General features: G+C 46.9%; 1 protein-coding gene across 1 annotated transcript; it reads left to right on the forward strand.

Moving 5' to 3' along the window:
- The first annotated feature begins 1,514 nt into the window (after positions 1-1,514).
- CFAP100 (cilia and flagella associated protein 100) lies at positions 1,515-14,004 on the forward strand. Its single transcript, XM_009469825.2, has 15 exons — positions 1,515-1,581; positions 1,987-2,073; positions 2,437-2,543; positions 3,900-4,092; positions 4,770-4,837; positions 5,502-5,665; positions 6,284-6,364; positions 6,984-7,165; positions 7,244-7,406; positions 8,912-8,960; positions 9,535-9,686; positions 10,495-10,630; positions 11,089-11,291; positions 12,831-12,924; positions 13,873-14,004. Exons 1-15 carry the CDS (start codon positions 1,515-1,517, stop codon positions 13,984-13,986), a joined length of 1,860 nt encoding a protein of 619 aa, XP_009468100.2. The 3' UTR covers positions 13,987-14,004.
- The last annotated feature ends 26 nt before the right edge of the window (positions 14,005-14,030 follow it).

Genomic DNA, 14,030 nt, shown 5'->3' on the forward strand with positions numbered 1-14,030 from the left:
GGTTTGCCAGTATCGTTTAAATCATTGGAGTGTATAAAACATATGCTCACCCAGTGCTCTGGGGACATGGTGGATGGATTGGATTGTATTGTTTTTTAGAACTGTTTGCATGTTTACTTTGGCATATTTTTTTCTGTGCAGCAGCTTGATGCTAGGGAAAAGCACTGAATAAATATTTCGGTAAATTAAAACCATGAATGCCTTATCTATTGATTCACATACTACTGGCCATTGGTATGTAGCTACTGAAACATAAAAATGTCAGAGGCAGTGAAATATTTGCCAAATGATTCTAGCAAAACCGCAATTTTTTATTTGCATTATTGAGCTTAATAATTATAATTAGCACAACTAGCGCTTCTGTAGCTTTTGGCATTATTTCCAAAGTGATGTGCAAACAATCTATTAAAAAAACTCAACAACCTCAAACCATAAATACCTCGATAAAATGAATATTTATAAGTTAATCTTAGAAACAAATTCCTATACTTTGCTAAAATTATATTATAAAGCACTTTTTCTCTCCGAGAGCTTCCCTGACAATTATTTTCCATCCGCCAGTATCCTCTGTCTAGTCCTGCTTTCCAGTCCCATTCCCTGTAGCAGGAATTTAAATCAACCACACAAATGAGAAGATTTTTATGAGAAGGGGTTTCGGTTACCGCAGCCAAGGTGTGCACTAAGAGGGCTGAACATCCAGGTGTTTGCTGCAGCAGCTCTGCGTATCTCACAAAGCGTATTTCAATGAACGCTGCAGACGTTTGCCTCCTTCCTACCCCTGCCCTGATGGGGTTTTCTCCAAAACTCGCATCAGCAGCAGGGGTTATGTTGTTCCAGGACGTAGATGAGGGACCCCTAGAGAAAAATATCCCATGAAGTTATGCAAAGTTCGGAGGGACATGAAGTCTGAGCAACCAGTCAAGGAGGCTTTTGGAAAAGGTACTTTGAGAACTGAAAAGGAGAGAGAAAACATTTGGGATATGTTCAAACAGCCTAAATTCTACCTCAGCCTCTGTCTCTCATCAACAGCGAAAGTCTGCCACCTCCAAAGAATAAGATACTAATTGGGCAGCTGCAGAAACACAGCCAGTAGGAAACACAAAGCACCAAGGACGTACATGGAAATTAGGCCAGATGAGTTTAGCTCAAAATACATAAAAACTGGAGGCTGTTCAGAGCAAAAAATGATGCTCTAAAATAGCCTTAAAACTAGTGCAAGCGGAAGAGGATATTTTCTGCTGTGTCTTATACCAGTCCAGATCAGGAATGGTCCCCAGCAGCAGAATTGCATCAATTGAACTAGTACCTCACCGGGACCCAGCTTGCTGCCTTGTTGATTAGAGGATAACTTTAACAGCGGTCTGTCTGTTCTTTGTAAGCGAGATCATTACAGTTATGCCTTTTCGCCTAGGACCAATAGCAAAGACTACAAAAAGAGACTGGATTCAGAGAAACAAAAACCTAACCTTCAACTGTTTGCCAGCCTAAAATTAAACACGACGGTTCCCTACAGCATGTCTGTGCTGTCCAACAGTCATTCAGCCTCACCGCAAGAAACCCACAGTGCTGAAGCAATTGCTGGTAAGAGCTTTAGGGAGTAAAAATGTTGCTTGTGAACCGGCAATGGGAAGAGGAAAAATTATGGGTGTGGATCAGAACTGGAAATGGGGGTGGAACAAGAGGCAAGGGACTTGAGTTGCTTGCTATCTCCAGATCATTTTGTCTTTGCTTTCCCATCAGCGTGTGTGTAAGGAGGACTGTGTTTTACACAGCTTTCACATAAGCCAGGGATGAACATCTCCTTTTTGGGGTCAGAACACAAATATTTCCCAGTTTACCGAAGCTTGTTGTTAATTCCTGCAGACACAAAAGGCTCAGTGGTTAAGGTCCAGAAAGCCCCTAGGCCCATCACTGCTGTAAAACCCACTGCGGCAGTTACTGGCAGGTCCCAGTTGATTGACTTTTTTATGGTTTTCCCCGGGCCAGGGTCAAGGATGCCATCTCCACATACAGAGTCAACCACTAAAAGTATCTCTTCCAAACCTGGAATGGAAACCCAGCTTGTGCTGTCAGGTAAGGTCACGATGCCCCGGCAGCTTTTTGTTCTTAGGTCAAAGGAGAGGCCTGTACTCAGAGTCCTCTGCCCACCATCAGAGGAGACAGGTGAAATAGCTCCAGACTTACAAAAATCCCTGGCTGAAACTCCTGAGTTGATCAGCAGATATGGTCAAGTGACATAAACCATACAGAGGTCTCAGTTACACCACTGGCTTCTTATAAGCCCTGTCCATCTCCCCGCTCTTGATTCAGCATGGTTCGACATCTGCAGCTGTGAGCACAGCTGCCCACCCTCCAGGCGTGATGCAGGAGAGTCCCTTTGCGCTGGGTCCTGATAGTCTGTCTCGCGCCTTCTACATCCTCATCCGTTTTTTGCAGAAAGCCCAGAAGAGGATGAAGAAAACCCAATGAAAAATCCATTTACAATTCCTCCAGATATTGATATTTTCTCGATAATGGACAAGGAAAGAAAAAAGGCTAAGGCGGTATGTATACATGCTTTAGGCTAATGTATATACAAGCAGTTCACTAGGGCAGGCAACTGACCAATATAATACCAAAATTTAGTGCACGACAGAAATAATAGGTGCCAAATTCGGCTGAGATTCCCCCAGATCAGCTTCAAGTCCACTGAAGTCCATGATGCGAGATTAACTTTACCAAGACCAGATCTGAGCTGGTGGCTAGTGCAAAATCTGGATATTGTCACTTTGCTTACTTCAAGGAAGATTCACTGATCACTCTTGCTCTTGGAGAAGATACCTGCCAGTGCTGGTAGCATTGATTTCTACATAAAGCTTTGGTGCCAGATCTCTTGCTTTCCACTTCAACAGGCTTGGCTTTCTGCTTGGGAAGCTGTATTCCAATGTTTGATGTGACCTTCTTCTGAACTGCCAATGACATGAATGCCTAGGAAGAAGGACGACATAGGTTTCATGCCTTAGGTTTCTCTCCATAAGATAGGGAATTGCAACCCCCCAGACCAGAGAGCTGGGTCTCAGGAATGCCTCTTTCCTCCTTATTTCCGCAGTGAAATAAGTCATGGAGACGTTGTCGTGTCTCTGAGAGGTCTGACTGTTCCACGTGGTTGCAGAAGCCAGGCAGTAGTGTGGAAGCAAGAGGTCTTTGTTTCTAAATCAGAAAGGGAGGGCTCCAAACAAGCTTAAGCCTCCTCACCTCACATTGATGACTGAAAGTCTGGTTTCAGCTTGGGTTGCAGGTCCCTATATAAGCATGGGGCAGGGCTTAGGAAGAAGGGCACTAAGGATGCCTGCCGAGTGACGTCCTCAGCCTAACCCTGCCCAAACTGTGCAAAGAGCAACAAGTTACACTTCAGCCCATGTGAAAGCACTGAGCATGAACAACTTTTTACCCTCCAGAAAGCTCTGGAGTGGGTTTGAATAGATCCTCTCAATCAGAAGTTGAGGGTTTACATGCCTTTGTGAAAGCTGGACTGAGTCAGTATTGAGCATGGGCTGTCCTGTTGTTCCCTTTCACTAGAGGACTTGAAGGATGAATCTCTGAAAATTTCCATTCTCTCCCAGGAATAATCCAGGAAGGAAAAATGAGGACACTGAGTAGGTACTAACTGGCACAGCTGGTGGCTAGATGCAGAATACAAATCAACAAACTAATGAGAACAAATGCTAAGAAATGAAGTGTTTCAGTTGCCTCAAGAGAGAATATCATTGGGATTAGTCAGATAAACCAGGCAAACATGCATCAGCAGGATATCAGTAGCCTGCAAATTTCTGAACTGTGAATAACCACGCACATCTTTAAAAACCACAGCAAACGAAGCACATAATCAAACTGTCCACATAACTGACTTCTTCTCATAGGAACGTGAAAGGATGAAGACCATGAAAATCCATGAGAAAATGACTTACTCCACAAAAATGAAAGCAAAGCAAAAAGGTTTCAGGAAAGCGCTGCAAAAGGAGGAAGAAGAGGAGGGCAGAAAACAGGCAACAAATGAAGAGAGACTGAAAACTCTGCAGGAGAGTCTTTCATGGCAGATAGCCATTACAAAAGGTAGGGAACCGTTACTATCTTTGTAGCGTGGTGCTTCTCAGCTGGGTAACAGCTTAAAGTAAAAATCAAAGAGGGGATGGGAGCAGCAGTTAGCTCTAGCTGACTTTGGTGAGCTCTTGTGGACACAAGTGTTATATGCTGCATCTTGCCAGCCTCTGTGCGGCTGGGCCATCTCCATCTCATGCATTTACATACGGGGCACGTATCACCCCACCGCAGTCGCCTGGATCCCACCATCCCCTATGGCCTCTGCAGTAGCTGTGAGCTCTGGGAATCAGCGAGGAGTCAGCTGAGAGTTTGCAGGACCTTGTGTCATGCAGACCTTTCTACTAAGCTGACCTGAAGTTGGATTTTAGTGGATGTGGGCCTAAATTTTCTGCCTCTGACATAAGGAGTAGCTTTGCCACTAATGTCTAGAGGACATTGACCTTTGTAAGAACCAGATTCCCCACTCCATTCTACCTGGTTTTACTCCACAAAAGCCCATATGAAACTGATCCTAACCAAGGTCAGAACTGTAATAAAATAATCAGTATTGCTGGCTCCAACACCAACCACCGTGTGCTCTTTTGCACTGGACGCAGGAGGTCTTTTGCTCGTGGCAGCCTGCATATTCACTGTGTTTTGCCTTGGCCATATTTCCCCCTCTAGTCTGATCAACTGTATCCTCATTTCAGATTACCCATTAGAAAAGGAGACCTTCCGTGACTACATAAATGACAGAAGAGAGATATTTTTACTTGAGGTACTTGGCTTCAAGAATGTTACTTTCTGTTGGTTTAATTATTCTTCCCTGTGTTGCTTTGTTTTGTTTTTTTCCCCCTGAGATCCACTGCCTAGAGGTCACACCAAGGAGGCACACATCAGACCTCATGAACTGATTGTCCAAGTCCTGTGTTAAAGACACTCATAGTCTATAGCCCAGCAATCCCCAACCAAGAAAGAAAGGAACATAGGTCACTCGCACCATCCAGCAGCAGCCATGCAACTATTTGATTTGTGAGATGCACAGATATATTGACCTTTTGGCTCCTGCTGTCCCATATAAATTATAGCTGGGAGCCATTCTGAACTCAAAATAAGGGAGCCGTGCTGGAATATCCCCATTATTTACCTCTATTATTGTGCTGTGACACAGCTGAATCAATCTTTGTCAGCCAGGAGCTAATGCAGTGCTGGGACTTCTGGATTCCGTCTTTAATTTCACTGCCTATTTGCTATGTTACTTCTGAAATATCTCCTGGCCTCTACGTACCTAGTTCGCACTAAGACACATACCTTGGTTTCAAATCCTTACCCTCTCTGCCAACAGCTATGAGGTAATAAGGTAATCAAGAACAAAGCTAAACCAACATACCTTTAAAGTCAACCAACCGACGTGACTGTGTTGCCTTTTGGGTTCATTTCAGTATGCCATGGCAGTAAAGCGAGATGAGATTCAAAGGATGGAGAACATAGCAAAGAACGAGGAAAGAAAACTGGAAAAGGCTGAATACTACCTGCAGAAGGATGCTGCCATGTTTGATGAGTTCCTGAAGGAGAACCACAAAAACTCTGTTCAAGCCCTGAAAATGTAATGGAAGTTGAGGGAACCACCCATGTGCTTTTTTGCGCTGGACACAGGAGGTTTTTTGCTTGACCTCCCGGCAGGGTTTTGGCTAGCGAATGCTCTATGTCTGATTTTGCCCAGAGTTACAGTCCTGGCGGCACGTTCTCCCCACACGTTCAGTGAAAGAGAGGAAGGAGAGCAATAGCTGGAGAATCCCCTCATTGCAAAAGCCCTTGATTTGGCTGCAGCAAGGAACCTGCTGTTGACCCCACCACTTCCATTCTTCTCACAACACCTTTAGGAGAGGGAGACGCTTCTGCCCAACCCCTCAGAGCAGGAACAGTCCCCTAAGTGAAGACAGTTGAGCACTTTGGCCCATTACAGGTATCACAAGGGCAGAGCAGCAACTGATGCTCAGCAGCAGCCAGATTAGGGAGGCCTTAACCTGGAAGTGTCACTGGGACCCCATACTCTCTTTGCCAAGACAAACAGGGCCTTCAGGCAGGAGCCGAGCATCGCCTGGGATACATCTATGAGAGAGATTTCTAGCGCTCCCCCCACATCTTTTCCTCTGTTTCCTCAATTCACTACCCACTTACTGCTAAATTGTTTTATGGGTTATGTTTATGCATTTATCCCCAGTGCCGAAAAGGAAACCGTGGCAAAGACAAAGAAAATAACGGAGATGCAGGCAATCACTTCCCAAATAGAGACCCTCCAAAGGTAACGGTTGCACACGATTCCTGCCTCGCCTTCAGCAGCCCTTACAGCGCTATACCCTCACAGCCCCCAGGGAAAATGGGAATCAGGGAAAAAGATTTCTAAAAATGTTCAATTTTGAGACTCAAAACATTTCAGCTTTTGTTTTCCAAATGCTGGCTTTGTTCCTAAAACAACTCAAGTAGTTTTTTAATGATATTTTTAAAAAGTATACATATTCCAAACCCAAAATTAAATGCCTAGTCTCAGATTAAAAACCAAACAAAACTAAGTAATGCATTTTAATGGTGACTTGGGGAAAGACAAAAAAAAAAATAATCATAATTCCCATTATGAATTGAGCTGACAAGATTTCTCATTCATTTTCAAGTAAAAATTCCCAAATTAGCAAGCCCAGTGCCATAGCAAGGGTCTGGCCACAGGGATGTGACCAGACAGCTTCCACATCAGACACCATAGAGAGCACCCAGGGCAGGTTCCCGTTTGTCTTTGCATGGACATGAAGACATGTGCCCTCTTGTCCCTTCTCTGGGTGAAGCCGAATATCAAGAGTTAGAAAGAACCTGTTCACATAGGGGCTTTCCTCCCTGCTAACAAACTTTGCCCACATCTCTCAACCCAGTGATATATCCAGATTCAAGAATACTCTGCAGGAGTACAAGATGTACAGGGACTTCCTCTATCAGCTGTCTCCGAAAGAGTGGCAGGAGGAACATGGAAAAAAGCACACAAAGGAAAAGGATTTGGAAACAGCATCCAAAGCTAATGAAGAAAGCGCCTCGCCTCCCACCACCGCAGAGCAGGGTGAGCGCCAGGGAAGAGCTGCCCGCTCCTCACTGGGACAGCCCCATGCTCTAAAGGTACCTCTCTTCTTGTCTCCAGGCCAGGGTCTGACAGCCAGGACAAACGCTGCCAGCCCCTGTAGTACCAGTTACATAGATGAGCCAAGTTCCCTGCTGTCTTCAAAAAGTTTGGATTTCAGGTCATTACATGAGATCAGGCCACAGCTCAAAAACTTCCTGAAGCCTCTATCAACAAGACGACTGTAAGTACAAGACAACGCAAGCAACAGACTTAGGTACTGTAGACAGCACTCAACTGACTGGGAGCCAGTATAGAAGAAACCTGCTCCTCACCTTGGCTGTGAGCACACTGAGATCTGGGTCTTATTGGAACAAATCAAAATACCAGTAGAAAGCCATCAGGTGTGGAAGTCAGTACCTATGTGCCTGCTCCAACAGAGCTCCATCCTCACATCCTCTGCTGGGAGCCTTGCCCAAAGAGTTTGGGCCTTGAGGGAACCCCAGGAGGAATCATAGACCTTGGGCATTTGTCCTGGAGCAAAGCTTCTCTGTGGCCTGTTGGTGCCTGAGCTACTGCTTCCCACTGCTGGGCACAGCCACCATGCAAATAGCTGCCTGTTGTTTTGCCATTAATGAAGGTCCAAGGTCACTGTAGACCCACATTGCATTGACCGCCTACTTTCAGTAAGAGCCTTCAGACAGCGTACGCTGGGACGCAGGCAGAGTAACACGGCTGCAATGCAGGCAGGGCCAGCCCGAGAAGAGGAGGGGCAGGTGGGAGTTTGAGACAAGCATGACCAGCTCCAGCTTCTTGAGGCAAGGAAAGCAATTGCCTGGAAAAGCAGGCAGGAACGATGCGGACACAAGTGGGGCTGGCACTAAGGTGATGCAAATGGAGGTTTTTCACCTCTCTGTGGCACAGGGTGGCAGGTGCCAGGGAAGGCGATGAGCAGGCTCTGCTGCCAGCATCAGTCAGGCACCTCTTGCCTTGCTCTTCCAGCTCTTGCGCTGGCTTGTCCCTGGGGGCTGAGCAGGGAAGAAAGAGGCCAGCACTGCTGGTTAATGGTAGTAAGCTGTGCAGAGGAAAAAGCACTCAACAACCTCACAGTCCTTGGAAGTATTCAAAAAATGTGTGGATGTGGTGCTTAGGGACATGGTTTAGAGGTCCAGGCAGTTAGGTTAACAGCTTGGACTCGATAATCTCAGAGGTCCTTTCCAACCTTAACGATTCTATGATTCTATGAGTCTCCCAGGGCAGGTAAAAACTGCAGACTCCCATGGTGGCTACACGGTGTTGTTTAGGAGCAGTGCCACATCCCACACGGAGCGCAAGACTTCCTCTGCACTTGCTGTGCTGCTGCCTCAGCCTTTTTAATAAGGCTCTTACCCCTGCCTTCTCATTGCCCAAGACTCAAAGCCTCCCATTGAGTTTAAAGGCATTTGGATCAACACCCTCAGCGCAGGCTCATGCGTCGTGTCCCGACCCTGCTGGCCAGCAGAGCCCGGAGCAGCTCAACAGGCAGCTGGCTTGTGGACAGCCGTAGCTCCCACGCTGCGTGTTTGCGTGACCCCTCGCTCCTAATGACCCCCAAAGAGCCCCCAGCCCCAGGGGGCCAAACGCGTGCATGTGCAAAGGACTGTTCAGGAGCAAACAGCACCAGCAAACAACAGTGTTGATAATTCACTAACAAGGTCTCCTTTGAGCTGTCATTTCTCTCAGGCCCTGATACACAAAATGCTTTTTCAGAAGTTCATTGGAGAATGCAGAAAGCGAAACCTGTTCGGACGAAGATGAGGTCAGAAGTCTCGTGTTGAAATATTTACACTTTCTGTTTGTCCTGTGTCATTTCTGGATGTTACTAATTTCCCTCACCTTCTCACCATTCATTATGGTATTGAGGAGTTAGTTACTGTAGCCACTAATTATAAACGTATGTTTATACATTCATAAATGTTCATGTTTTAGCAACACATATTATAAATACCTTAGCTTAACCTTCCTCCTCCTCCTCTTTCCAAAACCCTCAAAGCTTGCCATCTCCCAACACGATATGACATCTTGTAATAGGAGATTTTTAAATCAGCGAAGTTATTGGTTTATGTCTGAAATCGAAGTTTTCCCACTCACAGATGTTTGCACCACTTTTTACTCCCCAAAATGCACCTTGTTTTGGGGGTGAGCTCCTGAGACAGCGTAAAGCCACGCACATGGCAGGGCGGTGGGAGGCACTTGTAGGTGGGCAGTCACGGACCTCTCTACACGGGAGAGTGTTTGAACAGCCCGGGCTGCTGCAGCCCAGCCTCCATGTAGTTCAGTGGAAAAGAAGCTAGAGGAGGACAAAAACTCATCGCATGTGTTTTCCACTCCAGGAGCCTGAGCTGTATTTTACTGATCCTCAACAACTGCTGTCTATTTTCACGGAGATGGAGGAAGAGAACTTGTCCCTCATCCAGAATTCCCAGGAGATCGAGGAGAGTTTGGACAAGGTCCAACACACTTTCATCACCACACATGAAAGCATGTAAGTGTGATCCTGCAAGTGGTGGGAAGGGGTCCCTACGCCCCAGCTTTCAAACATAAGTGACCCCCTCTTCCTCCCGCTGGCACCTCGCCATCGGGCTGCATGCTGCGTGCTGCCGCGCACACCTAACGCTGCTCATACAACAAAGCGTCTCTTTCTCACGCCCTAGAGCCCAGCTGCAGCCCCTCCAACTCACCATCCTGTGAGCTCCTAGGAAAGGGTCCCATCTGTGTAATTTAGGAGATAGGACTTGAGCTTGGGACTAGCTCCTTAGTCCTCGAGGCACAGGCTGGGAAGCTGATGCATTTAGCATCCTGGAATGGACACGAGCCAGGAGTATCGTGTCATTCTCATGAAGAAAGATCAAAGGAAGAAACAAGGCATGTCCTGGAGTGATCCAGACCAGCACCTATTCCGACTCAATGCAGACCCTTCCTAGGAAGCCAGCAGGGAACCCACGTGTGATCGCAATAGGGTATTTCCATGGCAGGTAGACACACACATTCCCATTTAAAGTGTAGCTTATCCCCTAGTGAAAGTTTTTAAAGGTAATCTACTTCCCGCATTGACTTATTAAACAATTTCAGGTTTTTTTACTACTTCTCCCTCCCCCACACCAGCACAGTCACTGCTATTCCAGAAAAATCCCAAGTTCCTTCTGCTCTCAGGGTGCAAGTTCCCCAGAAACGGCACGAAGTGTTACCTCCATCTGCCGGCAGCAGGAGGGACGGTCCCAGGCTGGAAAGCAGCAGAGGAGACGTGTTTCAGAGATGCCCTTTCAAAATACCTCCTTTCTCTTCTGGCCTAGGGAGAAGAAGTTAGCAGAGCTGAAAGAGCAGGTAGTCACCCTCAAATCCTCCATCGCCAAGGAAGAAGAGAGAGTAGCGGATCTGAAGCTCAAAGTTCACCTCTTTTCCTCTGGAGAATACGACGCTGATGACCAGGTACCTCCTGAGATGAAGGCAAGGGGGGTAGCGCGCACATAAAGGGTTCCTCTCCACCAGCCGTATCCATCCTGGGGAAAAAGCGGACCGTGGGTTGCACTGGGGAGGGATCAGCACTGTTTCTCAGCAATGGAGCTATAGCAAGGGCAGGTTTGGGGCATTGCTGAGGCAGCAAACTGGGCCAAACGTGTCTGCTCCATGCAGCTGCTACGAGGTGGGAGTAGGGCTTGCAGAGGCAATGCAACCTGTGCCAGGCCACAGCAGAGCTGGGAAGATGAGACCAACAGAAGAATGGCTCGATACAGCCATCTATCCCAGACACCGGTGCTAAGCAAACCGGGAAACAAGCAATTGAGTCTTGTTGAGGGAATTAAAGCGTACTGATGTCCTCTGCTTTTGGAGGAATGTTGGGGGCAGAACCCAGCCGTGCCTCTCACCGTGCCTCCTCTCATCGCTAGGACAAAATGCTGACAAGCCTGAACAAGAAGGTGCTGGAAGTCTATTGCCACTGCACTGGAGAAAATGAGGCAAACCTGCAGACAGTGCAGATGCTAATGGTGATAGAAAAACAGCTCAGTGATTTACTGGACAACCTGGAGAGAATCCCACCAGCAAAGATAGAACAGGCCGAGAAAGCCAAAAAAAAGGAACGGAGGATAAGGTAAGACAGGACCCTTTTCTGGAAATGGGGCCTCTATTTTTAAATGCTGACAGCCAAAAGCAAAACCACTGAAAGAGCCAAATTTGTCAGATCAGCCCAGGAAACTGTCACAGCAATCTGAAAGCCCACGTGAGCAATCCATCCCGGTTTACTTCTGTATGGGTTTCACACTCATAGTACTTGCATCTCCCGACCAGTGAGCAGCAGCCCACAGCGACATTAGAAAAGACCTGGAAGCTACATTAGAAAAGGGCAAAATCTGGAATAACAAAATAAACAAACAAAAAACCCCCAAACCAAATTCAATAATGAAAATCATCATTTTAAGACGACAATTTGCAGTAACAGTATTTAAACTGATTAAATAGAAAATTACTCCTCTGTGGTTATTTAACACACTCAGAGTCTGACATGCCCTGATATTTTGTCAGGCCTCAATAGGTAGATAAGGGCATTTGTCAGCGATGCCAGCTTTCAAATGTTTCTTCTACAAAACTCTTAAGTTTAACTTGTATTATTAAATTAAATAGTAGCCAATTAACACACTAAACAGCTTCTGAGATGAGACACCTTCCTTTTGGCTCAGTTACACACAGGAAATTTCCCCCATGAAATAGCAAAGATGCAACTGGGCAGCTGGTTGTATCTGGCCATCCTCAGGTGAATCAGATCCAGCAGAGAAAAAAAATAAAATAGCATGAGGATTTCAAGCCAGAACAGTGACAATTCCCTCCTGCTTACTCTCTTTCTCTGCATCTTCCTTCACCTTTGTAGCAGAAAGGGTGTGATGCTTCCTCCTGATGTTCTGTGAACAGTTTTGCACTCTCACCTTGCAAAAGAAATGACGTACATTTATTCTGCTCTGGGGATGGAGGAGAAGAATTGAGGAAGGAATCTGACCCCCGCAAATAAAAAGCAAAACCAACCAAACCAAAAAACCTTCAAAGAGCATTTAAAATTTTCCCCAAGATCACAAGGTGAGGAATTAATTTCCTCTCTGCCGCAGCGTTCCATAGCTTGAGCCCACTTCTGTCCCAGCACTTCATTTCCATAGGGAATCGGAGCCCGTTAACAGTTTCCCATTGAGGCAAATTGTAGCTCCGTGGATGTAAAACGCTCCTACTCGCATCTGGGCGTCACACGCTTGGTTGCACTGGTGAGAGCTGAAGACACAATGAGCATCATTCCCCCACAAAGCTGGTGAGCATCCTGGTCAGCTGTAGAGCGTAAGTCACCTGCTGAAGGTGGTACAGAGCACGGCTGTAACAGAGAACAACCGTCTGACATCTCCATTTGCAAAGCTTGACATGATTTTCCAGAAAGAGCAGGGTCAACTGCAGCATTTCCCTCTTACCACCTTCACAGCAACAAACTCCGGCATCGGCTATGCCCAAACCCCTGTGCTCCGGCGGTCTGACACTGTTGGATGTAAGATGTGATGCAAAATGTAATGTCAGATGTTGATGCTGTGTGTCAAAAGCATATTCGGTGTAGCTGCACACTGCATTTAACCCATCCTTTATTTGCTCCCTTCAAAAGGCTCAGGGAGGAAAAGCTGAGGCAACAGAAGCAGCAGCAGGAGGAAAAATTGCAAAGGGCCTTGGAAAGATCGCAGGCAACTATAAAAAAAAAGGTAAGTGCAGTAATTCACAGGAACACCTCGCCTCAACAGCCCGCTTCGGGGAAGCTGGGGGTACTTGAACATCAAGTGTTTAAGGGAAGAGTGGTACCAGGTCCTCCGTAGCTGGGGGGGACAGCACCCGTACTCACGTGTGGCCCAATTTACACAGCGGATGTAACTTAGGCACTGCTGGGAAGTCAGTTATACTGCGAGTTATTGCAGCTCCGTGTCCTTCCATCGTCCTTCTCCTATTCTGCCTTGGCCACCTCCATCACTTGCCAGTTTTCTCGGTATGCTCATTTCAACTGGTTAACTTGGCAGTATTAAAAAAAGCATGAAAATCTGCAAATGAGGAACTGGGCAGCAGCAAGACACTCCCAACAACAGCAGCAAGGCCCTAGATCAGCTCAGCTGTACCATCAAACAGTACCTTTTTTGGCATGGTCCGCATTAACGCCAAACTGAGCTTGGTCCCCCGGGAGGCACCATGAGAGCTTCAGGCCACAGCTCCTGCGGCACGTTTCACAGGTCAACACGACAGCGAGGGCATCCCAGTCCTCAGCCACACACCGCACCAGTGACAGCATGGGCGATTGAGAACAGGCGCCATGAGTCCCTGCCCCTTTACCCAAGTCAAAATAAGAGGGTTCTGCAGGCTGCCTCAGACATTTCTTCGGACTTCCCTGCCGCTTGAGATAGTACAAAGAAGGCTTTAGTCAGAAACTAGTTGCAGGTGCAATAGTAAGTTGTAGAAGCTGAAGCACGAGCACATGCATGGCCTTCAGGTGCTTCACACTCATTTTCTAATGGAAAAAAAACACACTTAATAGACACACTGAAACCTGCCTCGAAAAAAGCAAGGGGCCACGGCCCCTCGCAGCATGAAGCAGCTTTAGCCGCGCGGTTCGGACACGCTGCTCCAACACAGCACTGATGCCCGCGCCTCTTCTTCCTCCGCAGAGCGGCGGGAGGCTGGTGTTTCCTCCCAACCCACCTGCCAGGAGGGAGAAGAAAAAGCACAGCCAAGAACAAATGGATAAGGAGAAGGAAGAACAATTCTATTATTTCACTTGACAGCACAGCCTTAACCACAGCATGCAGGGCTGATGCTGCTCCAG

This window comes from Nipponia nippon, unplaced genomic scaffold (genome assembly GCF_047370975.1).
Source record: "Nipponia nippon isolate SJK-2023a ecotype South Korea unplaced genomic scaffold, ASM4737097v1 scaffold_9, whole genome shotgun sequence".
NCBI classification, from domain to species: domain Eukaryota; kingdom Metazoa; phylum Chordata; class Aves; order Pelecaniformes; family Threskiornithidae; genus Nipponia; species Nipponia nippon.

Excerpts from the sequence above, each read along its gene's own strand:
- CFAP100 (XM_009469825.2), top strand. The coding sequence starts at position 1,515 with ATGTCTGTGCTGTCCAACAGTCATTCAGCCTCACCGCAAGAAACCCAC. Across the intron at positions 2,544-3,899 it reads AAAGAAAAAAGGCTAAGGCG|GAACGTGAAAGGATGAAGAC; the intron begins GTATGTATACAT and ends TTCTTCTCATAG. Across the intron at positions 12,925-13,872 it reads AGGCAACTATAAAAAAAAAG|AGCGGCGGGAGGCTGGTGTT; the intron begins GTAAGTGCAGTA and ends CTTCCTCCGCAG.